Source organism: Aphis gossypii, chromosome 3, assembly GCF_020184175.1.
Source record: "Aphis gossypii isolate Hap1 chromosome 3, ASM2018417v2, whole genome shotgun sequence".
In the NCBI taxonomy this organism is placed as follows: domain Eukaryota; kingdom Metazoa; phylum Arthropoda; class Insecta; order Hemiptera; family Aphididae; genus Aphis; species Aphis gossypii.
Genome location: NC_065532.1, coordinates 14,918,569 through 14,944,676, shown reverse-complemented (window position 1 = coordinate 14,944,676; position 26,108 = coordinate 14,918,569). Strand labels below are relative to the sequence as shown.

The window sequence follows — 26,108 nt, the reverse complement described above, 5'->3', positions numbered from 1 at the left end:
TCATCCGCAAAACGGTTTGGGCCAATTGATTGTCCCGTGGGCCATGGCTTTGTAAATTATAGTCACTTAATGCCGAGCTTATTCATTATTTAATTGAAGTAGAATGATATAAAATGGATCTCAACCATTTTTTTTCATTAGCTAATAGAGAGACTTTGAACAATATCGTATCTACCTAGTTTATATGACGAATAAATATTTAATCAAAATTATGAACAATAGTACAATCAATCTACCTGTGTATCATACCTATTATCAATAATGTTCAAAATTAACTTTTTTTATTCTATATGCCGCATTACGATTAAATTCTGCACGTGCCTGTAATGAATGACTATACTAAAATAGGTACCGAATTCGACGTAGATTAATACATTTATACCTTATACCTCCTATAACCTAGTAATAATGAATTCTTGCTTAGTTATTACTTATTATCAATAGACACATATTATATTGATAATATTATAATATGATAAATGTGGTCATTATGTGGAACAATAGTAAAACTGAAAATTAAAATCATCATTAATATAGGTAGGTAATACATAGGATGTAAACTTTGCTTTTTTTTATAACAATTATAATAAAAAAAACCAAGTTTTAAAAATAAACTAAGAAACGCCTTAATGGTATTAGTCAGACTATTAGCATAATTTTTACTGTAATTTATTCATTGTGAATAAGTTGAACAAAAATTATGATATTTAAATTTTAAATAAATAAATAAATGAACTGCTCACCACTACGTGAATTGCCAATTAGATATACCTAGTTTATTATTAATTACATTGTTTATAGTTATATTTATATATAATGGAAAAATAAGTACCTACATATAAAATAACAATAATTTTTCTTTACTTTCTAAGAAACTTAAACTTTGAAAAATAAATACAATAGTCGTGAAAAATACTAATTCATAGGTATAATTTAACTATTTTTAAAAATATATTATTTTATTTTTGAGCATACATAGTTATAATTTTTACAAATTTTATATTTGCTCCTAAAAGAATGTCTAAGGAAATACGTATCCTTTACAAGACGTTTATTAATCATTTTAAAATACACTTGCGTGAGTTGCGATCGATCATATATTTAAAACTTAAACACAAGTTTTATTGTATTATTTAAATTGCAACTCCATTATTTTACCACAGTTAGTTTTCGTAAACAGTCAAAAAATAATGTTTGTAACGATTCACATTTTAAAAATCTTAAATAAAAATCTGCAAATGAGGTTTTGATTTTATCATAATTATTGTGACGAAAATCAACCTGATTTTTTTATTAGGTACAAATGCAGTATTTCAAATGATATAGATACCTATTATTCAACGTTTCAAAAATTATTTTTTTTTTAATCTTGAACTTAGTTGAATCGTTTTTTTTTTATTATCAACATTAATGCTATCCCAATCAACAACATAGTTATCTCTATAAATGTATACATAATTATATATTTTATTCCAAGAAAAATCTTTTCACGGAAAGCCCTTAGTTTTTGTTTCTGTTTCGGATATTATTTCTTCGCTTATAGAATATTCAACTTTGTGCTTTCCTTTTATGTAAATCAATATTACATATGAATAGTACCCTTGTTTAAATAACAAACCAGGATTTTTAAATTTTTTAGCAAGATTTTCAAGTATTTTCTTTAAATCAGTAAAAAAAAAAAAAAAAAACAGTTAATAATAAAAAAGAAATGCCTTTCAACTACTAGGTTTTTATACTTCAGAAATCTTATGTTCTTAAACGTGTTGCATCTTTCGAGGCTATATATACCTAACACACCAGTACGCACTACGTACGAACACAATAGCGATCTCGGATTTATGAGCACTGACAATTTCTACGTGCTGCTGCGTTTATACATAATATCCCTTTTGTCCTTCTCACCACTATAGGTACACGAAAATTCAAGATTTCTTCCATTTTCCAAAATATTGCTAGTAAAATCGGTCGGTTAAATTGATCCCCAAATTCATAGCTCTCTTAAGTTTCAAAACTATCCTTGCTGCTCAATCCATACTACCCATTCATATAGATACCCAGCTGTAGGCTGTGCCATATTCCTATAATCAACTATATCTTAAAAATTCTTCAATCATTCACCTTAATACGCACTGTTAACCATCACGACCTTTTTTTTCAATCTAAATTGAATATATTAGACACTATATTATATTTACCATACCATGTTATAAGTATATTAATTTTAATTAATTAATTCTTTACAATAACTATATTTTTTTGTGTTTGTCCTGTATTAAAAATAAAGTACCTACATCTTCGCCTATATGGTTATACCTCTGCAGTATAGGTACCTATATATTAAAGTTAAGGTACATCGGTACATGATTAGGTAGATACTGTAAAATCTGTTATTTGAGGATTTTCTTTCATTGTTATTGGTTTTTGAAGAAATTTGGTTTGTTCCGATATTACAGCCCACGAAATATATTCAATCCAAACTATAAGTGGGTATAGCCAGTATAAGTATCTATATAATATACATATACGTACCTACATAATATATTTTAATTTTATGATAAACAAAAATAATTAATTGGCAATATAATATAAGCTATTAAGTTATATATTAGGTAGGTTGTATGTACGTACGTTTAGGTACCTCATCAGTATACCTTGTGTCCACTGTCCCGGTGGCTGGAATAACTATATATTACTTAAAAGCTGTCGGTCAGGGTCAGGTTTATAGAAATTTAGAGCCTCCGGGCAACATTAAATTGACGCCTACTTATATGCAGGCTGCTTGGCTACAACCTTCTTCCGTTCTTCTTTTTGTATAAATAACATTTATCAAGTGAAAAATAATAATGATGAGTATAACTATTATGCTGGAATGTAATTATTTTCTTAATTTTTTTGCAGACTCCGGTTATCCACTACAAAGTACAGATTGATCGATGTATATTTTAATATTTAAATGTTTATGTATTATTTTATTATGGAACTATGAAAGTAAGAATTGTATCAATATATTTGCATTTAAATATTTTTTACTCGTTTATTGAATTTATTTTGTATTATTCTTTAGTAGCTTATATAGTTTATATGTAGCATGTTATGTCACATCCCATGTATTGCTATGATTCATTAAAATATGTAATATTTTATAGAAAGTAAGTATGAGTGTATAATCATGATGACCACAAAAAAATATATTGGTTTTAAAATTGTGATAGGTATTCATACTGCAAGATATAGACGATAGAACCTTGAAGAAAATTCTTGACTACTTTAATTGAAAATAAATAAAAAAACCGGAGACGGACTGGGGCAACATTTCAGCATTGGTAATTTGTTACTAGTTAACATTTTTTTTAAATTCATCGACCTCAAAGATAATTTGAATAAAGTATAGGTACTAAATAATGAAATGAACTAAACTAAATGGCAGTAGCTGCATCTCCAACCATGTGTCTACGGTCTACCCCTTTAAAAATACTACATATACACAAAGATTTACTGAAAATATCAGGGTCTGCAGCCTGCAAGCTTTATGACTAATAAAAATTTGCACCAAATTTCTTGGTTTTTTTAATTAAGATAGACACTGTTACTTTAATAATAATACAATTTTAATTTCTCAAAACTGAATTTTACAAATTTCAGAGTCTTTTAGGTATGAACTTAAAGAATGATTCTATGCAACAAAAATTTGACATACATAGTTGAAAATTTTAAAAATAGATCAAGAACCATCACCATGCCTCAAACATTTTTAGTTAGTAGGTACCTAACTGAAGACTGAACCACTTCTTGTTTATGATAACTTATCTCTATAATAAGGTATTATTGGTAGCTAATATAATAGTTTGGTTGTAAGTTTGTAACCTATAGAAAAACCAGGCCCGTAGCCACGGGGGGGGGGGGCGTTGCTCCCCCTAAACCCAGTCATTTCCCCCCTAAAATTATTAAAAATATTAGAAAATATTGTTTTTATATATAATGCACCCCCCCCAAAAAAAAGTTTACTTTGCTCCACCTGAAAATTTGGTCTGGCTACGGGCCTGAGAAAAATAAACAGAATGTATTTTCAATTTTAAAATAAATTTTCTTGGACCAATAAATTCATTTTTTAGACTTTTTTAGGGATTCTGAAATTCTCTAGATTACATCTAATTAACTACTTAATGTATATTTTTTTTTTTACTAAAAGTTCACTATAGTACTATACTACATTACTACATAGCACAAAGTCTTAGAGTAAATTGTTGGTCATTCCACTTAATTTATATGATTCCTGCATATTATAATAATTTAAGTTTTAAAACTGAATGACATCTGTCTTTGATAAAATTCCTAATTTAATTCACAATATATTCTCAATAATACTTCGTATTAAAATTCTCATATTCTTTTTAGGATAAATTCTCAAAATAAGGGTTTACTTCTCGATCTTTAAAATATTCTCCTTAAAATAGTTAAAAAATTAATCAATCTTCCAAACAGTGATTTGAATAAGTTAAAAAATACCTTGTTTATACTGCTAATTTTTTTTGCAAAATCCTATGTGATACAGTCCAAAGAACTGAGTTTGAAATGTTTGAATATTTTCTAAATGTTTTTATAGTAATAAAGCTAAGTCCAAAATAAATTAATTATGAGTATAATAATGTGATAGAAGATAAATTATGTATGACGTACATTGTTTGTAGATAGAAGTTTTGTTTCAAGCTTTATGATGCTGCATTTGATAAAACCTTTCAGTCTGGGGACCATCTCTCTTAAGCGAGAGCTTATGACTACTAAAATTATCATTTTTATTGTAGTTCAGCACCAGCGCTTAAAATAATAACCAATTGCACAATTTATTATTAATGTGAAATAAGCATTTAAATATTAAATAAAACAAGGTACATGTATTGTAGGTATAATATTATATTGATAATAATACATTAATATAAATTGAAAAAAGTACATAGGTAATATACTTAGTGTTATGACATAATTTGAATAATGGTTTGACTATTTTGATAGAGATTAGGGTACATACAATAGAACTTAAAAATGATCAAGATCACTATGAATATAATATAATATATTTACAACTAAATTAACATTACATTTTTATATTTTGAATGTTATAGTTTAATTATGTAAGTATTGCATTATAAGATAAACAATAGTGTCATACTGAATATAATTTAAGGTTCTGAGAAATATAATATATTTAGTATATAATAACAAATGTAAAAATATTTTAATTTAGTCTCATATTGAGCAAATATGGATGCTTAAAAGCTAAAAATAACTAGCATGGCAAGTAATTTAAAGACTAACTATTAAAGAAGGCAGTAAATGGTTTTGTTTATTTAGGTTATGTAAATTTAAACCATGGAAAAAATAATTATTTTTTTATATTTTTAAATTAATATTTTCTGTGAATACAATTAAAATGTTTAACAATTTTTTAGGGACACAGATTTAGATACAAAATACATTGAATATTATATTTAACAAATATTATTTTTAACATTTAATATATTTAACAGTATCAGTATCTTATAAATGGAGAATTTATTAACTTCAAATAATTGACAAATTAATTTTAAACCTTTTTTTTTTACTCGACTTTAAAATTAAATTGTTAGAATGTATATACTAAAAAAAAAAAAAATAGTATCAAACTAAAAAAAATCACGATAAGAATAACTAATAATACAATTGGTTTATAATTGGAGTATAATATATAATTTATACTATACAATAGTACCTTATGTAAAAAATAATTAATACTTTCAGTTATTTTTTAACTAAACATTTTACACTAGAAGTTAAAAATTACATATATAATTATTTTTTATTTCTATTAACTAAAATTGTAAATATTCAAGTCATTAAATTTAGAATTTTCAAAAATATTTTATAATACCTTTAAATAATTTAAAAACTCTAAAATACTTATTTATTTATAAAGGCATTTAAATTAATCTGTTATAATAAGTTAATTTATTATTTTATTTCAAATAAAATGCTCATTAAAAATTAACAAAGTATTTATTATTTCATTGTACATAGTTTTTTTGCACATTTCAATACTAAGACACTTGATAAGTTGTATATTATGTTTTAAAAAGATATTACATGATTACTTTATTTTTATTTGTAAAAAACGTTTAGATGTTATTTATTTATTTTTTAAATATTTTATGTAACATTCAACATTTTATACAAATTTAAAAGTACATGATTTTACTCATAAAATAATAATATTCAACAACACATTTTCAATATTAATGTTAGTTCATATTTTTTAATAATATATTATCATTATTTAAACATTAATATATTTAAATTGGATACTACTTAAAAGCAAATTTATATCATACTTTAATTATGATAATATCTATCAAATTTTTAGTATTATATTTATAATTTTAAAATCAATAAAACACAAATATAAATAATTTCATTTGAGTTGAGTTAGTGAATTTTTATTTTAATACAATTTTATTGTTAGGAATTAGTTAAATAATCAAAGTTTTAATATTTAAGATCAGAATCTTATACTTTAAATTGCATGTACAAGGAATATAATAATATTTTTCCATTCTATACACAGAAATCATATATCATACAGTAACAAGTACAATCAAAAAATATAACAAACCAATACATTATTATCTATTGAACATGACGTTGTTAAACTATAACTGAATTATCTAAAACACCCTGTATGCTCACTATTAACTAAATATTTATGTGATCTGTTATTTTACAATAATTTTAACTTCTACTTTATTATTTGGTTTTTTAAATTAACAACAAGATATTAAAAACTTATAAATAAAAAGTTGCATGACTTTTAAATTTTAATTATTATTTAATAATTTAAAGTAGCACCAATTATTTTAATCTTAATAAAGTGATTATTTTTTTTTTATTATAAACCAGACAATGTGCGATTTTAAGTATACAGATACATTATTCATTATAATTTTTTTATGAGAATCGTGAATCAAATACTAAAAATTATGTCTAGTTCATAATAATAAAAAATTGTCATGTACATGTATTAAGTTTGGGGTGCTAACAATTCCCTATATTTTATATTTATATACAAATAATTAATAATTTTATGGAAGAAGTGGGGTTTGGTTGGTGGTAATAATCAAAAATAATATAAAGAAAATAATAATAATTTTGTACTACTGAATTTAAAATCTATACTATAATATATTAATATAAATACAATTTTAAATTAATAATACATATTTATTTTTTAATAATAAAATAAATTAACTATGCACAATTTGAATAAATCTTTCTATTTATTGTTTGTTAAGCATTTTAAATAATCGATGCTAAGAAATGTATGAGGATACTTTAATATGTATTTTTAATATAAACCAAATTAATACACAAAAAATACTAAGTAGTATTGTTAATTACTAACAGTCAGAATAAGTTCTTAATTTTAAGTAGAAAGGTTATTAGCTTATATAAATTTTTATGGCATTTAATAAAAAACATGTACACATGGTATTAGCTTAATAATTTATTTTTTTATAATGGCAAAAAATATCTATTAGGTAACATTGAAATATAGTAAAAGTCATGAGTATTAATGATCCAGTGAAATCTCAAAGATTGATATAATAAAATAACTAAATGATTTGAAAAATTGGAATAATTTGAACCATTAGGTACAAAGTGATAAAAGGGAATTTTGTTCAATTTATTGAGATTTCACTATATACATATATTATAGTACTAAGCTGTCATGATATGTTTGATCTGAAATACCTAAACTATCTTTAAATACGCAATTGGTAATTAATATTAGTAATAAAGTCAACTTTGACTTAACTAACGAGTATGATAGTAAAACATTTCATCACACCGTTAACAATTTAAAAAGATAATTTAAACTATATTATTAAAAAAAATTATAGTAATTTAAAAAATAATAATTAATAGTTTCTGTAATCATAAAATTAAGTTACTTAGGTATAATCTAAAATTGAATTAGATGAAATAAATGATGTGTTAAATACATTATATGTATACATACATATTATACATATTATAAATTAATATTTAATACATTTTAAGTTTTAAAAATTTTTTAAACTTACAATTCAAAAAATAAGTAGGAAATCACACTTGTCTTTCTTGTTCAAAACTGTAGTTGTACTGTAACATAGTTGAATAATTCAAATAATTATTTTTTTTGTAAAAAAAAATAAATTTAAAAAAAATTGTCTAATGTTTATAAGAACAAATCATTATTTTTTATTACTAAGCTTTCAATACGGTAAAACTTCATTTATATTAAATAATCACAATATACATACTTCTAAATCAAGATCTTCAGCTGTTTTTATTTTAATCTCTGGTATATCCTAAAAAATTAAAAAAATTAATTTATTTGTTTACTATATCAACATACACTACAATTTTTTTACCTTAAAAATAGACTTGTTTTCCATAGAAATATTTTGATTCAATACAAATGGAATACCTTCTAATCCTGAAAAATACAAATTGTTCAATAAGGAAAAAAAACCTATTTGATTTATAATGATGTATAAAATAAACAAATACTTAATTTACCTTGATATGAATTTAATGTTGAATAGTTAGAAGATGAATATGTTGGAGGTAATTTTGGTGCTGGCCGTGTAGGTTTTAACGACATTAGTCGATCATAATCATGAGATAATGCATTAGCACTAGATTCTAAACTGGGAAGTGAACTTAAGGACCCATTACTTTTTGGAATGTTTTCTGTTGATGGCGGCGTTGGTGTCAATCTACAATATTAAATAACATAGGAATATTATAAATAACTGAAAATATTAATATTTTAATTATTAAATAAACAGGTAAATAATACATTAATTTACATACCCATAAGTCAGTGATGGTAATGGCATATTATCTGGAGATTGAGGACTAGTTTTATAACAAAGTGTTAAACCATTTAAATCCCTAAAAGTGATTAAATATATTTTTAACATTAACAATTCAAATATTTTAATGTCAGTACATCATACCCAACTAAATTAAAACCATCTGGTGCTTTCTTTGATCGACTTAATAGTATAATATCAGTAATTGCATAAGTAGCTTGACTTTTTCTAGTTAATTTGTAACACAGTTGACGTTTTCGCCAGGCTTTTTGATCTTAAAATGGTATAAATATTAGAATAGTAAAAATATTAATATTTAATGAAAAACTAAATAAAAATATGGTTACCACTGTCAATAGTTCTGGGAATTAAACAATAGCCATCAGGAGGACATTCTTTTTCATTTATTATATTTATATTTACTACAATGTAATCCGAAATTCCTTCTGTTTTAGATAAGCATAAATATCTAGAAATTTTTCTGCCAATAAACACAGACTCTTTCCATGACTGCATATGTAAATCAGCATCTGAATCTTGGTCATGTGTTTTTGATATCTAAACATAAAATTATAACAGCTATATAAAATATGTGTACATATTAGATAGGTACATACTTAAAAATATTTAATAAATTGTACTAACTAAAAATTGTATTTGAAGCAGAAACAATAAAATATATTAATATTTAAACATGCAAATTGTATTAATTAAAAATGTCTACAAGCAGTTGATGATGTCATCAGACACCTAATTATAAATAATTAATTATTCACTCACGGGATTATATCCAGTTGGGCATTTTGTAATATCTTCAACTATACATAATCCTGATATTGGTTTATTGTCCGGAAATGATTTAAAAACCTGTTTAATCATTTTACGTATTTATAATAAAAACCACATTAAGATCTATGCCAAAACCTGCTACTAGTGTTACTGAACTTTGAAGCACAATAAGGCATAAGCAAAACAATTATATGTAAATTCTTAAATACATCATAAAGAATAGAAAGAGAATAAAATAAAATACAGTAACTACAATAGTGTAAACAAAAAAAAAATAGTTGGTGGGGGCTCATTTGATAACGTTCGACAAATATAGATAACATTTAAATTTTATATCTATACAGTGATAATAGATAAAATAGTATAATCACAAATTAAGAGACAAAAGTTAAATTATAATTATTATTAAAAGAGTATGAAGTTTTCAGTTTTGTTTAATTTTGATTAATAGCTAACGCCTTATTGAATAATATAAACTAATGTGTAGTAAGTAATAATTCTATTTAAATTCATAATGATTATTGCTTAAAAAAAAATTAAAATAAACAAAAATGGGAAATGCATCAAGTTTAAAGAACCATGTTGAAACATCCAGAAAAACAGGTGTGCTAAATTTATCAGACAGTCATCTTAAACAATATCCAGATTCTATTGACGTGCTTCATCCTTCTTTAAGAAATTTGGAATTGTCTAAAAACAAATTGAAAACATTACCAAAATCTATTGGTCAATTCAAAGAACTAAAAATACTTAATGTCAGCAACAACTCATTAGAACATCTACCCGAAGAAATAAACTGCTTGTCAAAGATTGAAACATTACAGGTGAATTGTAACTTATTAAAATCAATACCTCCACTGAATAATTTGATGTTTCTAAAACGTGCCTCGTTTGGAGACAATCAGCTCAGTGTATTTCCAGAATTCTTGTGTGAATTAAAACATCTGGAAGCATTGGATTTATCTAAAAATAATATCACTCAATTACCTGAACTTATAAAACAGTCAAGATTAGTTGAATTAAACTTAAATCAAAATCAAATTAGAAAATTGCCATCTAGCTTAGCACAATGCCCCAGACTAAAGACTTTGCGCGTAGAAGAAAATTGTCTAGAACTGGATGATATTCCAAAAGAATTATTAACATCGTCTAAAGTGTCATTATTATGTGTTGAAGGGAATTTATTTGATATGAAATCTTTATTGGCGTTGGAGGAGTATAGTATATATATGACGAGATATACAGAAGTTAAAAAAAAAATGTTTTAAACCAATTTTCTAATTTATCATTGACTTTTATTTGTATACTAATAAAAAACCTACATTACCATGCACATTAAATTTTTTAAATTAATGTTTCATAATTAATTTTTTTACTTGCCTTTTGTTATTTTATATTATTATATTTGATCAAACTATACACATTATTCATAATATATTTTATTGTAATTTTTAGAATTTAAATCAATTAAAATATTTATTATTTGTTAGTCTTAAACGGTTATAAAATGGGCCCAATCATCAAAGCAAATTATGCATGTGTCTAAATAGTTGTTTAATTAATAAAAAAAAAAAAAAAAAATGCACAATAATAATGTTATGTAACAATAATTTATGAATATGTATTATCTTTTTAAAATCAAAAGTTGATGCTATTAGTTATTAGTTTATTATATTCTTTTAGCTCATAAGTATGAAGACAAATATTAAAAAAAAAAATTGTTATAAAACTCTTACAAAATAAAAAAATTATTTCTATTGTTCAAATAATTTTAAAGAGAAAAAATATATTATTTTTATATTTAGGAGTTTCAGCTTTATTAAATGTTATTCCAATATATTTGTCTTTTTATAAAAATATAAAACTAATGAATCAATTATCTGTGTGATTTTTTTCATAAATTTGAATAATTATATTCTAATGTTTGTTCATGTAATTCTTCTTGTGACATTGTAACCCATAATAAATTGTGAAATGTTTTTGTATTATATTCGATTACTGATAAATATTACCATAGGTTAATTTAAATTTTTATAATACAATTTAACATTTCAATAGGTATATCTGTTACCATTATTTCAATAATTGGATATATGTACACTTAAGATGTTGTCAATTACACAATATTTCTACAAAAATAAATAAATTATTGATTTTTTCTTTGAAAAATATTTTTCCTTATTTCCAATCTATTATATTAAAATATGATTTTTTTACTACTAGTTCTAGTCTAATATATATTACATTATTGTATGTGGTTTACTTAGATTTACTTAATACATTAGACTGCTTCAGTAATCACTTATTCATCAAAATATTTTATAAGCATACTTATATACCTAAAGACTAGGTACCTACAAGAATGTTTCGATGTTACTGTGTAAGTACTTTAAAAAAAGTCACATATTACCATTATGTACAAATTAAATATACTAAAATTTATAATGCATGGTATTTTTAGAGTTGTTAAAAATCTATGATTGTGACACAGATTATACCATACCTGACATCTTTGAGGAGTTTGAATTTGGAAAACCTTGATATTATTAGTATTATTAATCCTTATTTTCATGGCTCTTTAGTTGTTGTAATAATAGACCTGCCAACTATCCATACTTCGTAATGTCTACAACTGGCAACAATAATAATAATCATTAATAGATACTTTAAAAATACTCCGTTACACTCTCATATAGCCAATTGATATTGGAGACTTGTATCATGTATCAATGTAGGTACAAGAAAGTTATAGTATGGTGTTAATATAATCTATGCATAAATAATATACATGCAACACGACGTACTCAGTAGTCAGTACACAGTACTTAGGCGTTAGGCACCTTTCATCAACTTATTAGATGAGGGTAGTGACTAGTGACTCTGCTCTAGTCCCTAAGAGAGATCGGTCTTTCAGATTCTGAATGAAATCCGCTTTAAATGAGTTCTAGCATCAGCTGGCGTGCGTACCGCCTGTCAACCTATTGACCACAGAAACACGGTTAACTCGGTTAAGGTACATGAAACTTCCAAAGAGCTCCCAGCTGGAGCCTAGTCGAGAGCCATTTAACTTTAACGCGAGAGTGCAAGACGACGCGCAGTACTGCAGTAGTGGTATAGAGATGTTGAAGACAGAGTTGCAGAGTTGAGAAAATTTTACCTAAAATAGAAAATTATTCAAATAAATATGTATTTGAATGATTATTTTTTATAATTATTCGAATACAATTGAATAATTGTTGTAATTATTACGAAAAACATCTAGTTCTGTACTTTCTTCTATTGATATATACATATTTGTTAATTGTTTTATTTATAATATTTTTGAACTTATCCCGAGTAAAATACGATTTGCAACCTAACTTTAAAATACAATGTCAGCTACGTGCGGTTTTTAAATTATCAACCATGTTTATTATTTACTCAAATAAAATAACCGAAAATTATTCGAATACCTAGTTATATGTAATTATCCTTGAAAATTATTCGAATAACTTTTTTATACAAATAATAATATGTTTAAATTATTCGAATAAAATGTTTTCTAAATAATCATCTAGATAAAATTTCATTCGAATAATGCCTTATACTGGGGGGAGGGTCGTCACCAGATGAGGGCATGAGGTGTCTCATTTCGGAATTGGAATTTCCATCGGTGATCAGAGACGATCTTAACGAAGATCCTCTTTCTCACTATACGAAGTTTATACATTATGTGTAAAGATCATTGTTTATCATGGAGATGTTCTTGATATATCACTTCATCCTCGTATATACGAATATACTTACATACGATCTATGTGTGAAGTGTCGTTTAAATAATTTGAGTCAACGAGTATTGTAGGAGTACTTAAGTGTTATTTTATAACAATGGTATAATACCATAGCTAAATACATATATTTTATAATTATTATTTAGTAATGTTTATGTTTATAGCGATGATCGAACTGTAGGTACCTAGGAAGTAGGCATCGATTTCGTTTAAATTATTATAAAATAAAATAATAATATTTAGGTATGGTAGAAGGCTTATAATAAGGTAATATTGCTAAATTGCACAATATTATACAATCATTAAGCCTAGGATAAAAATAACATTGAACATTGATCAGTGCTAATAAAGAAAAGCTATAAAACAATAAAAATATGTAGAACGTCATAATTTTCAGATAATATTATAATATATTATGATATTCGAGCACGTTTTATATTTGATTAGCTAAATGAATCAGTCTTAATCATAGAGTAAGGACTAAGGGTTAAGTCGTAAACTGTAAAGATTAAATGAGTAATCCAAAGTTTCACTATGAGCAACAGCTTTAGATACTTATAATAGTATATGGATTATGGAGCCGTGCTATGAGCTGAATATAAATTATATACAATAACATTTTTATATTATGATCTTCTCTTATCAAAAGTGTTACATATGTTCGGTTAATATAGGCACAATTTTGTTTACATTGTGGTTATAACCATAAACCAATCGTATTTATTATTTTGTGGTATTATCAATTCAAATATCATACTATCATAGGTCTATGGAAAAACGTGAAAACTCAAGTCATAACTTATAAAATACCTACTGTCTACTGATTTATAGTCGAAAGACTTACAATAAAACGTCTAATCTGAATCTGAAGTATTGACTAAAGACTATTGCGGTTTCACGATTTACGTGAAAATGGCCACTGCGTATTGTAAAACGCCGGTTGTCATGAAATCACGATTATCTTCAGTCTCGTGCCTGAAGTATTTCAGTAGAAAAAAATCATTTAAAGAACTGTATGTATAATTCCAAAATTTCTTATTATTTGCTTCCTTCATATTATAAGTAGTGTATTAAATACTTTTATTGATCCAATATAAAATAACTTTTTGCACTTTGAATTCCTTGGGTCATTGGTGTTATGTGCATAAAATATAGTTTTGCATGAGAAGTAAAGTTAATGTAACTGCATATTACATTAACTAATTAAGAAATAATTGAAAATAATGTATATTTAATGTTGGTATTTTATTATCAATATTATATTTCATTTATTAATCATTCTCCATTACTACCTTTAATTCTCCTGTCAAGTATTCATTAATTGTAACAATTTAACTTATACTTGTTGATTATAACAGATGGATAACACATAGTACAAAGTGACATTTATGGAATGGTGGATAAACTGTTTAATAACTCAATTTACTTACAATATATATGATACTATTGTAGTATTGTTCTTAAATAAAACCAAAATAAGTCTAATAGATAGAAATCTAATTGGTTTTTATATTTTTATAACATAAAACTATCATCCCGTTTATTAAAACAAATTTAAATATGTATATTAAATTAAATGTTTTAATTATAGGAATACATCGTGTAAATTTTCAACAAAAATTGAGAATATATGTTCTTTCAATCAACCTCCACTCACAGAAACTTTACCAAATTTACCAAATGTTATATATAGTAAACATAAGCTTGATAATGTAAAAACAAATATTACACAATTACCTTGTGGAATAAGAGTTGCATCTGAAGTTGCATATGGAGAATTTTGTACTGTTGGAGGTAAATTTTTTATACATTTTTATTTGGCTCATGTTATGAACATATATTAATTTCTTATACCATAACTTTTTTTTTATTAGTGGCGATAAATTCTGGTTGTCGATATGAAGTAGCATATCCAAGTGGTGTTAATCATTTCCTTGAAAAATTGGCCTTCAGTGTTAGTGATATTTCTTTCATTATTTGGTACTGGTTTGTTATAGGCCTATTGCGGCGAGTAAAAACTTTATAGTCCCGCCACTCAGGTTTGTTATCTCCTCGCTATCCATATAATAATAAATATATTGTATACCTAAATATAAGAGATAGTGAGTTTATCTATTGATATGTATTACTCTAATAATTTGACAATATATTGATGTAATATTTAAAAAAATGGAATATTAATTAATATAATGTTATAAAAACGTATATAAATGTATAAAAATTAATTTTAAATACGAACAAACGATGGACAAATTTGTACTGTGGTGTTTGATCAATATTATATTGATTCATATTAATATGTACTTCATAGTAATTTTTCATTTTCGCGTTGAATTATTAGATTATTTGTATGATGTATTTATATTGCGGATGGCGGGGTGATTAGAAACTTGGAATGGCGGAGCTATAACAAACCAGTACCTATTATTTTACTGATTAATTATTTTTTCTTTAATGCTTTCATTTTTTAAAATTATTTTTGTTATTAGACAACTTCTAATTTTCCTGGAAACAATGAAATTTTGGATGAAATTGAAAAATATAACGGTTTGTGTGATGCACAATGTTCTCGGTAATTATTTATCTAATTATAATATAGGTAGTTTCATTATTTTTGTATTATTTGTATTTTTATGTTATAGAGATGTAGTGTTATATGCGGCAAGTGCTAATAGAAAATATGTGGATAATATTATAAAAGTTTTAGCTGATGTAGTCTTACGGCCCAGGATTACAGAAGACGAGGTTAAAAAATATAATTTAATTTTTTTATATGTATTTATAAAAATTATTCAATTTTTTTGAAAAAAATTAATTATAAATAAATATTCAATATTTATATAAGGCATAGTTTTTTTTTTAAGTACAGGAAATTTTAAATTGAAACAATTTAAATATCAAGCTTAATTATTTTGTTTTCTTACATTATAAATTACAGGTAATGGCTGCAAGCAAAGCAATTTTATTTGAGCATGATACATTAATGATAAGACCTGAACAAGATCAATTGCTTGAAAATTTAGTGCATATGGTAAATAACTTAAAATATTTTAAATATATTTTTTTTTGTTTTGCTTAAAGTTGTGTTTTTATATAGGCTGCTTTTCAACAAAATACATTGGGCTTATCTAAACTTTGCCCTATTGAAAATGTTTCACAAATTAATCGTCAAGTTCTACTTACTTATTTAAAAAATCATTATGTTCCTGAACGAATTGTTGTTGGAGGAGTTGGAGTAGATCATCAACAACTTGTTGATAGCGTACAAAAGTACTTGAAATATTTTTTATATTACATAAATCATATTAAAATGTATTTTATTTTTACTTAATTACATATTTGTTATACTTAGGTATTTTGTTGATGAAAAACCATCCTGGGACAATGAAAAACTTGATAAAATTAGTATTGATACCTCAATACCACAATACACTGGTGGAATAATCAAAGTATGTATTTATTATTTAAAATATTTATTAATTTTTTAATACTTGATGCATATTTAAATATAGGAAGAATGTGAAATTCCTGGATTTCCCGGACCATCTGGTTTAGCTGTTTTATCGCATGTAATGATTGGTTTGGAATCCGTACCTTTAGTGAGTACTAATGATTTCGTTCCATCATGTGTATTAAATCTGATGATGGGTGGCGGTGGATCCTTTAGTGCTGGTGGACCGGGTAAAGGAATGTACACAAGACTGTATAGAAATGTTTTGAACCGGTATGCATATTTTTATATTACAAACATATTATAATAATTTATAATATTGCAATAAATAATATGTATTGACTTTACTTAAAGTGCAATTACAATATTTTTATATTAAACCTGTATGTTTAGGTATGGTTGGTTGTATAGTGCTACTGCTTATAACCATTCGTATACTGATAGTGGATTATTCTGTATTCATGCTAGTGCTGAACCACAATATGTTCGTGATATGGTTAAAGTAATTGTGTATGAAATTGCTAACATGGCTAGTAATATTCAAAGAGAAGAGCTTGCTGTATGTATTCATTTTATTTGAAATATTCATATTTAATGACATTATTTATTTTATAGAGAGCAAAAAAACAGTTACAATCATTATTACTGATGAATTTAGAAGCACGTCCTATTGTGTTTGAAGACATGGTTAGGCAAATCTTAGCATGTGGTTACAGAAAAAGACCTGAGGAACTCCTTCAAGAAATTGGTAGGTTTTATGTACAAAATATTGATATAATATATGCAAAAATATTCAAGGGACTTGAATAATTGACTTATCAAATGTATTGTTACTTGATAAACCCAAGTTCTTAGATAAATGTTATGAAATATCTAAATCTATACTCTATTCACTGGATGGACAAAACTCGTCTTTTCCGCTCATGTTTGTTATCACGGGAGCATTGACGACAGCTAACGACCAATCACAGTGCTCCTGATAACACTGAGGAGGTTGGTTGACTGCCGGCGGCTCAGTTGCATGCGCAAAAGTGGGAAAGGTTATTCTGAATATCCGGCCCACAAGAGATCAGTACCGTCACGCGCATGCAGAAGATGGTGCGGGGTACTATTTTTCCTATTATGTGCCACTGTCGGTAGGCAGTTGAATGGAAGATGTGCGAAATTGGACAAGTTTTGGTTGAATAGCGGTACTGATCTCTCGTGGGCCGGAGTATAGAGTATAGGTTAATTGTCTCTTGTCAGTTTTTAGGGATAGCAGACAATCTGTATGTTAAATTCTGCTCACCCATCATTTATAATGATGAACACGTCACTTTATGTTTAACTTTTTTTAAGTACATTTTTTTAAATCTGAAGTTGTTTAAAAATTGTTAGTAGGACTTAAATAAGACAATACAAGAAATTCAAATTTATTTTTAAAATCTATATCGCGTAATTAGATTGAATACATTGAAATGCCTTTTTAGTTTAAAAAATAAAGTGTCTTTTTTTCCAAGTGACAAATTGTTAAAACCTATTTTTTTTTTTTTTGGTTGCTATTAACTTTATTATTTATATTTTAATCTAACTTTATACTTATTTATCTTAAGAAAAGTACTTGACTTTTGAAATAAAATTAATAAAATACTTGTTCTTATCAACAAATTAAAAAAAAAAAATCACGAAAATTGATCAATAAAAAAAACATGGATTCAATAGTTCAATTATTTCATAATTCGGATATAGCAAAGTTGAATAAATTTAGTGATTTAATAATTTTACATAATAATGTATACATGTATCATTATTTAATGTATTAATTTTCTCATTTAATATTTTTAGAAAATGTAACAGAAGATGATATAGTAAGAGTTGTTAAGACAATGCTTGATACGCCTCTAACAGTTGTTGCTCGTGGAGATATTTCAAAATTACCTCTTATTGAAGAAATGCAAGAGTTGATTAGTACAAAACCAAAAGGAAAGATATTTGGTCGGTTTTAATTTGTTTTAGTTTATTCCATTTTGCATTTTTGTTAACTTTAAAATAAATTTGTTTAAACAAAATATATCTTATGTATAATGACTAATTAATGGTTAACCCTTATGAATATTCTAGATGTAAAAGATATAATTTTAGGAAATGATTGTAGTTAAATGTGAAAAATATTATTAATTTATAAAGATATAACTTTACTACTTAGTATACCAATTAAAATTTTTTATTTTATATTCTATAAAACAATATTTTGTTATATCGCAGACTACACGAGTCATTGATGTGACATCAGTATTATTTTATAATTCTATATTTTATTCTCAATGGCAATACTATGATGATATTTAGTGGAGAGTGGATAGTCTACTCGATGATCTCTAATAAGCACTCTTTAAGTTATGATCTTGTATCAGTCTCAATAAATTGATATACTTATAAAAACAAAAGCCTAATTCCAAATTTCAAGTAAATAAAATATTAATTATCTTGAATTGTTCACTAAATATTTTAATTAGTGTTTTCTAGTCATGATATAATTTTTAGTTTTTTTAAAGTATTATTTTTTGTATTATTAACATAATGCAGTATTTGCTTGTAAGTAAAACAGTTAAAATATACTACAAAGTTATACATTGCTACATAATATATTGATACATTGCTTATATAGCATTGAAAAATGTATGAAATAATAGTATTATAATTATTATATTATCATGCTAATTTTTTTTTTTTTTTTTTGACAAAAATTAGTTCAATCTATCATACTTACTAATAGCAATATAATTATATATATATATAATAACATATTATAGACTGATCAACTCTTACTTTACAGTGGTGGTGCAAACTTTTTTTCTTGCAAGACGAGAACAATTCTGTTACACAACCTAAATAATATTTTATTTATACAGAATCGTGGGGGCTTATGGCCATTCAAAATATTTGGTAACCACAAATATAATTAACCTTATACATAAAAAACAAAATGTTAATATCTACAGCATTGGTGCTGAAATTTTATTAAAGGATAATGGTAAATAAATAAAAAAATAAATACAATTTCCATTTAGTAGATGAATATAAAATAAAAACATTGAAAAAATATTTGGTTCAAAAATAAATTTTTTTGGTAATCACTTGCATAGATACTATTATATACTTTATTTTCATACTGCAGTTTTTATAAGTTGGATTGATTGAAGTTATTAAAACATTAAACACCGTATATGCAAATTTTAGGATCTGAAATAAATACAAATTATGTAGGTATGCCTACTTTAATGTACTAGTGCAACTAATTGTGTTTTCAGAAAAAAACAACAATATTGCAAAATGTTAAGTATTATAAATCAACTTTAGAACTACATTTATTTATTAAATGTAAAATGTTGATTATAATTTATATAACATTTATAATAGATGTAATAACTAACAAATGTATTACTGTTGTCTGTTAACCTTGGTCTAGCCATTCAAAAATGCAAAGGAATGTTAACTAAAATATGTAGGTATTCTACATTGGAACAGATATCTTAGAACGCAGTGATCAGGTTAAAAACTTAGAATTTATAAAATATATTTTAACACTATCCTTTGGGACTTGGGTCATCCCGCATTGAATTTATATAACTATATCAGTACATTTCGGTGAATACTTAGTTTTGTGAGGTGGCATGAAAGTTTACTTATGTTTTTTAACCTTATACTACTCGTTATCATGGGCGCCCATTGGGAGGGGCAAGATAGGGCACTTGCCCCCCCCCCTGGATAAAAAATATTAAAAAATTGTAACTCAATAAATATTACCATAATATAATTATTATCTTTACATTTGAGAATTTTTTATTTTGACCCCCCCCCCTAAAATTCTACTTATGAACGCCCATGCTCGTTATAGTTAGATTTGTAAGTAATGTGGATCAATAGTCAACAGCTTGAGATAAATTATTTATCGAACGTTTATAAAACCGCTTTCTTTATATCATAATTGCTTGATATATACGAATATAAAATACTAATCGCAATCGGAATATCAACATTAGAGGTTCGCAGGGGTAATGTTGGTGTTATTAGTTATTAAATAATATTATAATTTTTGGATCAATTGATGCACCAATATACTACCTACTTTTAGAATTGGATTTTGAATTATGAAATGGATTTGTATGGTAAGAATAATAACTACCTACCTTATACTTTATAGATATTGATTCTCTAAGAGTCTAAGGAAAGCCATCATGTCTTAGACAAATTGTGACGAATATTTTTTGTAAAATCGTATTTTTGTTTTAAAAATTGAAAAAATGTATAATATGTTTATACATACATGTCCTAATATTTACTTAAAACAAAAGCTGTATGGAATTTATTGATTTAAATAAATAAATTTTATATTTACTCTGACAAGAAGATTCATGTTAACGGTAAAAATGGAACCAGCTTTAAATTCTAATGGTATTGTTGCTCTGGTCATCATTATTAAAATAAGTTGTTTAAATGATTTATTTTGAGAATACAATAATTGATGTTGAAAAAGTGCGTTCAATATTCTATCATGCTAAAAAAATTAAAACAAATAGGTATAAATATATACATAAGTATTACGTAGGTATTGTAATTCAGCAACTTATTATTATATCAAAAAGTATAGTTGTATACTTGTGTAACGTATACAAAATTACAAAAACGTTAATGGAAATAATTGTTTTATACAATTTGAAGTCATAAAGTCATAATCATAATAATACAATACTTTTTAGTTTTTACTATTTTTTTATCGTTTTTATGCTAGTAAGACAGGCACGTCAAACACGCGGCCCTTGGCTCATTTTTTTGCGGACTACGGTTACCAATTTTAATTGGTTAAAAAAAAAAAAAATTGACATAATAAAATATCGAGATTTAAAATGATTTAAATTTAAAAACAAATTTAATGAGGGGGTGTACCTGATTTTTACAAATTTGTGCCAGTACGATATGTAGAAACTTTTAAATTCACAAGTAAAATTATTTCCATGTTTAGTAGTACTTATCAATGTGTGATTGTGAGCAACTATTTTCATTAATCATCAGTAATTAATAACTCGTTAGATCCAGATTAACTGAGATACATCTAAATTCAGTATTAAAAGTGACTCTGTCTAAAAATATTTCTCTTGAATTTGAAAAGTTGGAGGGAGAAAAGAAATGTCAAATATAGTCACCTTACTCTTAATTAAATAAAATGTTTTTTTTTAATGTTAGTGTAAATTTTTTTGTAGGTAGTTGTCTTTTCGTATTTTTTGTTTTCTTTTTGTATCTCTTGTTTTTGTAAACATAAAGAATAAAATAGAAACATTTTGTATAAAATATTCTTTTTTCGTTAATTTTTATGTGCGGCCCTCGTAGTAAACTATCCAATATATTTGGCCCACTTGATATTTTGAGTTTGACATGCCTGTAGTAAGAAATAATAATGAATAAATTATTGAAGAAAATATAATTTTTTCAAAATTGATGTTTTGTTCATTGACTTTTTATAAAATAAATATTTTCAAAAACGTTAGTAGAATTATGATAAAATGAGCGTATTATGTGAAATAGGTACAATGGTATAAATAATACAAATACATTACACACATTACACATATAAATACTTACTAAATCGTACAAATTAATTGCATAAACGCAATAAATTATAATTGTTAAGGCACATTCCAAACTACTAACTATACATATTCCCAATAATATTTGATGAATAAAGCCCTAAAAAGTAAAAATAATATATATATAATTAATATTTATGTACGTAAACTGCGTATAATAAATAGTTAACTTAAACAAAAAACAAAACAAATGATTATGGAAAAACTAGTTGAAATTCTTTAAAATTAACAAGATTTATTTTCATAGTAAATAGTTATTGATAGAAGATAGATAAAAAATTGAGCGAACCTAAATCCACAAAAATATTTATAAGCGTTTGAAGTTACAGAATTTTAATAAATTTTGTCAAAATTTTGAAAATTATCATAGCATATTTAATATTTATTCTTAAGATTTGAAAATTTAATAAATGGTTCTTTGTGAGTTTTTCATTTTATACCTATAAAAAATATTAATTCAAAAATACGTATACCTCTTATTCACACTATTTAACAATAATGTAGTATTGACATTCTGCAAGTTTAAAACAATAGTTAATAATATAGTATGATATTAGATAATACATAATATAATTATTGTTAAAATCAAATATTAAATGATAAATATTAATAAATATATATTAATATTATATAACAAATGCGATGTTTCTGTATTAAATTATAAAAATCGACTTTAATAGTAATATACAAAAATATATTATCGTGAAATATATTTTATAATATTGTATAAAGGCTGACAAACAGTCTCCACTCACTACTGTTTTTTGTATGTTTAAAATAGTACAATGATTATAGTGATTATACCTATACTTGTGAATACTATTTTAATGCATCTTAGTGGCGCAACTAGGATTTATTCAAGGGGGATCTAGGAAAATTTTTTATTTATTATATATTGTTTTTTTGTTTTTCTGGGTAACTTTAAAAATATAAGATAAAAATGAATACTATGGCATGAGCCAAGAGGAGGGGGGTCCGGACCCGAAGTCCACCCCCTGGATTCCCCACTGATGCATCTATTCCAGTAACCCATTTGACACCTACTGTACAGCCTATCCGGCTAGTATGGTTATGCAAGTAGTATCAATTGCCTAGTGTTTACCTAGGTATCCATTTTTTTTTTAAATATAGAACAAATTGTTAAAATATTTATATTTTTGTTGTACGAATTGAACAGAAAGTAAAATATATTTACACTAAATATTCTACAAAAGTATAAAGTAGCAACGATATTCTATAAAATATAAAACTATTGAAAATGTTTAATTGTTAACTATATATTGTTATAAAATATTTTTGAACTATTAAAAAAATAAACTATACGATTGATCAAATGTATACCTATTATTACCACACACCTGTATGACTTGAATTATTAAACTGCTGGTCAAACCAATGTATAATCCACACGATACTATTATCAAAAATATTGGTTTCTCATATACTGTCTTCATTTCTTTGAAAAACCTATAAATCATATTATATTATATTCATATTTATAAACTTTAAGTAGATGTAATACATCGAGTTATTAGGTGGTTAAATTGGGACGAACGGGTACCTAAGTACAAACCGATTTTGAATATTTTTAAAATTTTTAAATTAAATGTCATCAAGGTATACCTAAGCAGAATTGGGTTTGATTATGAAGTACTTGATGAGATAAATTGTACAGTGCGTGGAACACAACTCACTTCAACAACTCTTGATGGTGTTTGATCGCGATCTTTAATTTATGTTCATCCTTGTTTACCATCGCTTCTTCGACCTGTTTTTCGAGAATCTGAAAATGACTCTTCATAATGCTCGTGGAATACATGTACGTCACGTGCAAGAAACAGACTTCGATTTGTGTTAAGTACACGGGCAAAGCATATACAACGTATTTGCACACGTAAACGGCCACGGACGTCGTTTCTATCGGCAACACGTCCATGAAAGGGAACGTGAACGGATCACCAATGTGCACTCTATCGGAGGAAATCGTGTACAGCGCGGAAATCACCACAAACACGTTTGGCATGATCAAGTGGTGTTTGATCACTGCAGCGATTTTCCGATTCGAGTTTTCCGATATTTCCATCCCCCGCGAACGCTGGTACATGTCGCGGAAATGTGACCGATGGTACGACCTAAAGGATAAGAAAGCGAAGACGAGGAGTTGAATTATCAAGCACAGGACGCCGTACAGGCGAACGGATAGATCTTCCGTCGAGTGGACGATCGACAGGTACGTCGACACGGCGAAGAACAGTGTGATGGCCAACTCGCCGTAGGTAAAAAACACCATACGCATTGCGTCACGACCGTGCAAATCGTCATCGCTGCATATGGCCTTTTTAAAAAACATCTCGGCCATATAGTGCACCATGACTGCAATCGACATACTGAGTGTGATATTTTTCAGTTTTTTCATGTCCAACACCGATGAGGCGTGTTGTTACGTGCTTTGAAACTATGTATTGTTTATATTATTTATTATATATTATATATATATGTGAAAATAAATACGATATCATATATAATTATATGATATGGTTAGTCCAAATGTTCGTCTCTTATTAAAAATGTAAAATTAAATTAATATATTATTATACTTCTTATTGTTATGCATTAATATAGGATCCGTAATAATATCCACTAACCTATAAATTATTCAGTTAACAGGTGCAGCTTTTTTTTTTTTTAATATTGTAATTTTATTGACTTCTTAGGGGTGAAGTAGTCATGATGATATGTTATTGTTAATTTATGTTTTAATTTTTTATTGACATGCTAAAGTTCGGAACACGATCAACACAGAACTGTCACTTTGGGCTTGTGTTGTGTCTTATACATGTATAAACCTTTAAAAAAATAATAATTCGTAAATAAAAATAAAAAAAGTGTAATAAAAATAGACAGTTTATATAATAATAACGTAGATACACGGAGTCACGTCATCATAACAACTATAATAATATGTACATTCAGTGCCGGATATTAGATATATTTTGACGGCCTGGTCTAATACAAATGCAGCGTTCTTTTATAGCGCTATCGCTATGCGGTGTGCCGATTGTCAACATAAAATACAAATTTTAAATACAAATCAAAAAGTATATTTTTATATAACAAATATTTTTATCAAAATCATTATCTAATGTTTTAACGTATATATAGTACATATAGAACCATAGGCATAATTTGGGTTTTAAATTTGTAGGAGCTATTATAATTTACATAATGTGTTTATGACTATTTCCAATGATAAACTATTTTAAATATAAACCATATTTGGGAGGCTTAGCTTCTCCGGCTACCCAATTTATATTTGTGTATAGAAAACGTCAAATTATGCTTAAATATTATTAAAAAATGTATAAAAACATAAACATAAATTAAAAATCTCTTTATTTTAATTAAGTAACACCAATTAAATTTAAGGAGTGAGCTATGCGTGGGATAAATTTTACAAGTTCATTCAATTTATTCAATTCAATCATTAGTGTTTGAACTAATTTGATTTTCTAGTTTTCCTTTTCTATTTTCAACCTCACTAACATTTTTAATCGAATTCTTTAGATAATTTGTTTTTTTTTTTTTT

General features: G+C 25.7%; 4 protein-coding genes across 5 annotated transcripts in view; 2 read left to right on the top strand and 2 right to left on the bottom strand.

Annotated features, from left to right (window-relative positions):
- Positions 1-18,948, top strand: part of LOC114127841 (mitochondrial-processing peptidase subunit alpha) — a 108,703-nt gene extending 89,755 nt beyond the window's left edge. Inside the window, exons 2-13 of one of the 2 annotated variants that reach the window (XM_050202597.1) lie at positions 14,265-14,460; positions 15,039-15,241; positions 15,322-15,401; positions 15,937-16,019; positions 16,090-16,192; positions 16,386-16,478; positions 16,545-16,717; positions 16,800-16,896; positions 16,960-17,171; positions 17,292-17,457; positions 17,514-17,646; positions 18,723-18,948. In XM_050202597.1, coding sequence (XP_050058554.1) covers positions 14,360-14,460; positions 15,039-15,241; positions 15,322-15,401; positions 15,937-16,019; positions 16,090-16,192; positions 16,386-16,478; positions 16,545-16,717; positions 16,800-16,896; positions 16,960-17,171; positions 17,292-17,457; positions 17,514-17,646; positions 18,723-18,883 — 1,605 coding nt within the window. In that variant the 5' untranslated portion in view covers positions 14,265-14,359 and the 3' untranslated portion in view covers positions 18,884-18,948. Of the gene's footprint in view, positions 1-14,213; positions 14,461-15,038; positions 15,242-15,321; positions 15,402-15,936; positions 16,020-16,089; positions 16,193-16,385; positions 16,479-16,544; positions 16,718-16,799; positions 16,897-16,959; positions 17,172-17,291; positions 17,458-17,513; positions 17,647-18,722 lie in introns of those variants that run through there. The other variant, XM_027992174.2, reaches the window with a different exon arrangement.
- LOC114127835 (multivesicular body subunit 12B) lies at positions 7,517-9,913 on the bottom strand. Its single transcript, XM_027992167.2, has 8 exons — positions 9,669-9,913; positions 9,236-9,446; positions 9,033-9,162; positions 8,887-8,967; positions 8,590-8,789; positions 8,442-8,506; positions 8,331-8,378; positions 7,517-8,169 (listed from the first exon to the last, which is right to left on the bottom strand). Exons 1-8 carry the CDS (start codon positions 9,765-9,767, stop codon positions 8,134-8,136), a joined length of 870 nt encoding a protein of 289 aa, XP_027847968.2. The 5' UTR covers positions 9,768-9,913; the 3' UTR covers positions 7,517-8,133.
- Positions 10,051-11,554, top strand: LOC114127833 (leucine-rich repeat-containing protein 57-like). Its single transcript, XM_027992165.2, has one exon. The coding sequence runs from the start codon at positions 10,229-10,231 to the stop codon at positions 10,943-10,945; it is 717 nt and encodes a 238-aa protein (XP_027847966.1). The 5' UTR covers positions 10,051-10,228; the 3' UTR covers positions 10,946-11,554.
- A 737-nt stretch (positions 18,949-19,685) lies between the features above and the next one.
- On the bottom strand, positions 19,686-24,971 carry LOC114127846 (odorant receptor 43b). The gene is made up of 5 exons (XM_027992182.2): positions 24,217-24,971; positions 23,881-23,989; positions 22,518-22,622; positions 21,277-21,435; positions 19,686-20,120 (listed from the first exon to the last, which is right to left on the bottom strand). The coding sequence occupies exons 1-5, from the start codon at positions 24,936-24,938 to the stop codon at positions 19,989-19,991; spliced, it is 1,227 nt and encodes a 408-aa protein (XP_027847983.2). The 5' UTR covers positions 24,939-24,971; the 3' UTR covers positions 19,686-19,988.
- Between the last annotated feature and the right edge of the window lie 1,137 nt (positions 24,972-26,108).

Coding starts and splice junctions, on each gene's coding strand:
- LOC114127835 (XM_027992167.2), bottom strand. CDS start 9,767: ATGATTAAACAGGTTTTTAAATCATTTCCGGACAATAAACCAATATCA. Junction 9,447..9,668: donor GCCCAACTGGATATAATCCC/GTGAGTGAATAA, acceptor TTTTATGTTTAG/ATATCAAAAACACATGACCA. Junction 8,507..8,589: donor AACATTAAATTCATATCAAG/GTAAATTAAGTA, acceptor TGTATTTTTCAG/GATTAGAAGGTATTCCATTT.
- LOC114127833 (XM_027992165.2), top strand. CDS start 10,229: ATGGGAAATGCATCAAGTTTAAAGAACCATGTTGAAACATCCAGAAAA.
- LOC114127846 (XM_027992182.2), bottom strand. CDS start 24,938: ATGAAAAAACTGAAAAATATCACACTCAGTATGTCGATTGCAGTCATG. Junction 22,623..23,880: donor TAATAATTCAAGTCATACAG/GTGTGTGGTAAT, acceptor TTTACTTTTTAG/GGCTTTATTCATCAAATATT. Junction 20,121..21,276: donor ACATGAATCTTCTTGTCAGA/GTAAATATAAAA, acceptor TATTTATTTCAG/ATCCTAAAATTTGCATATAC.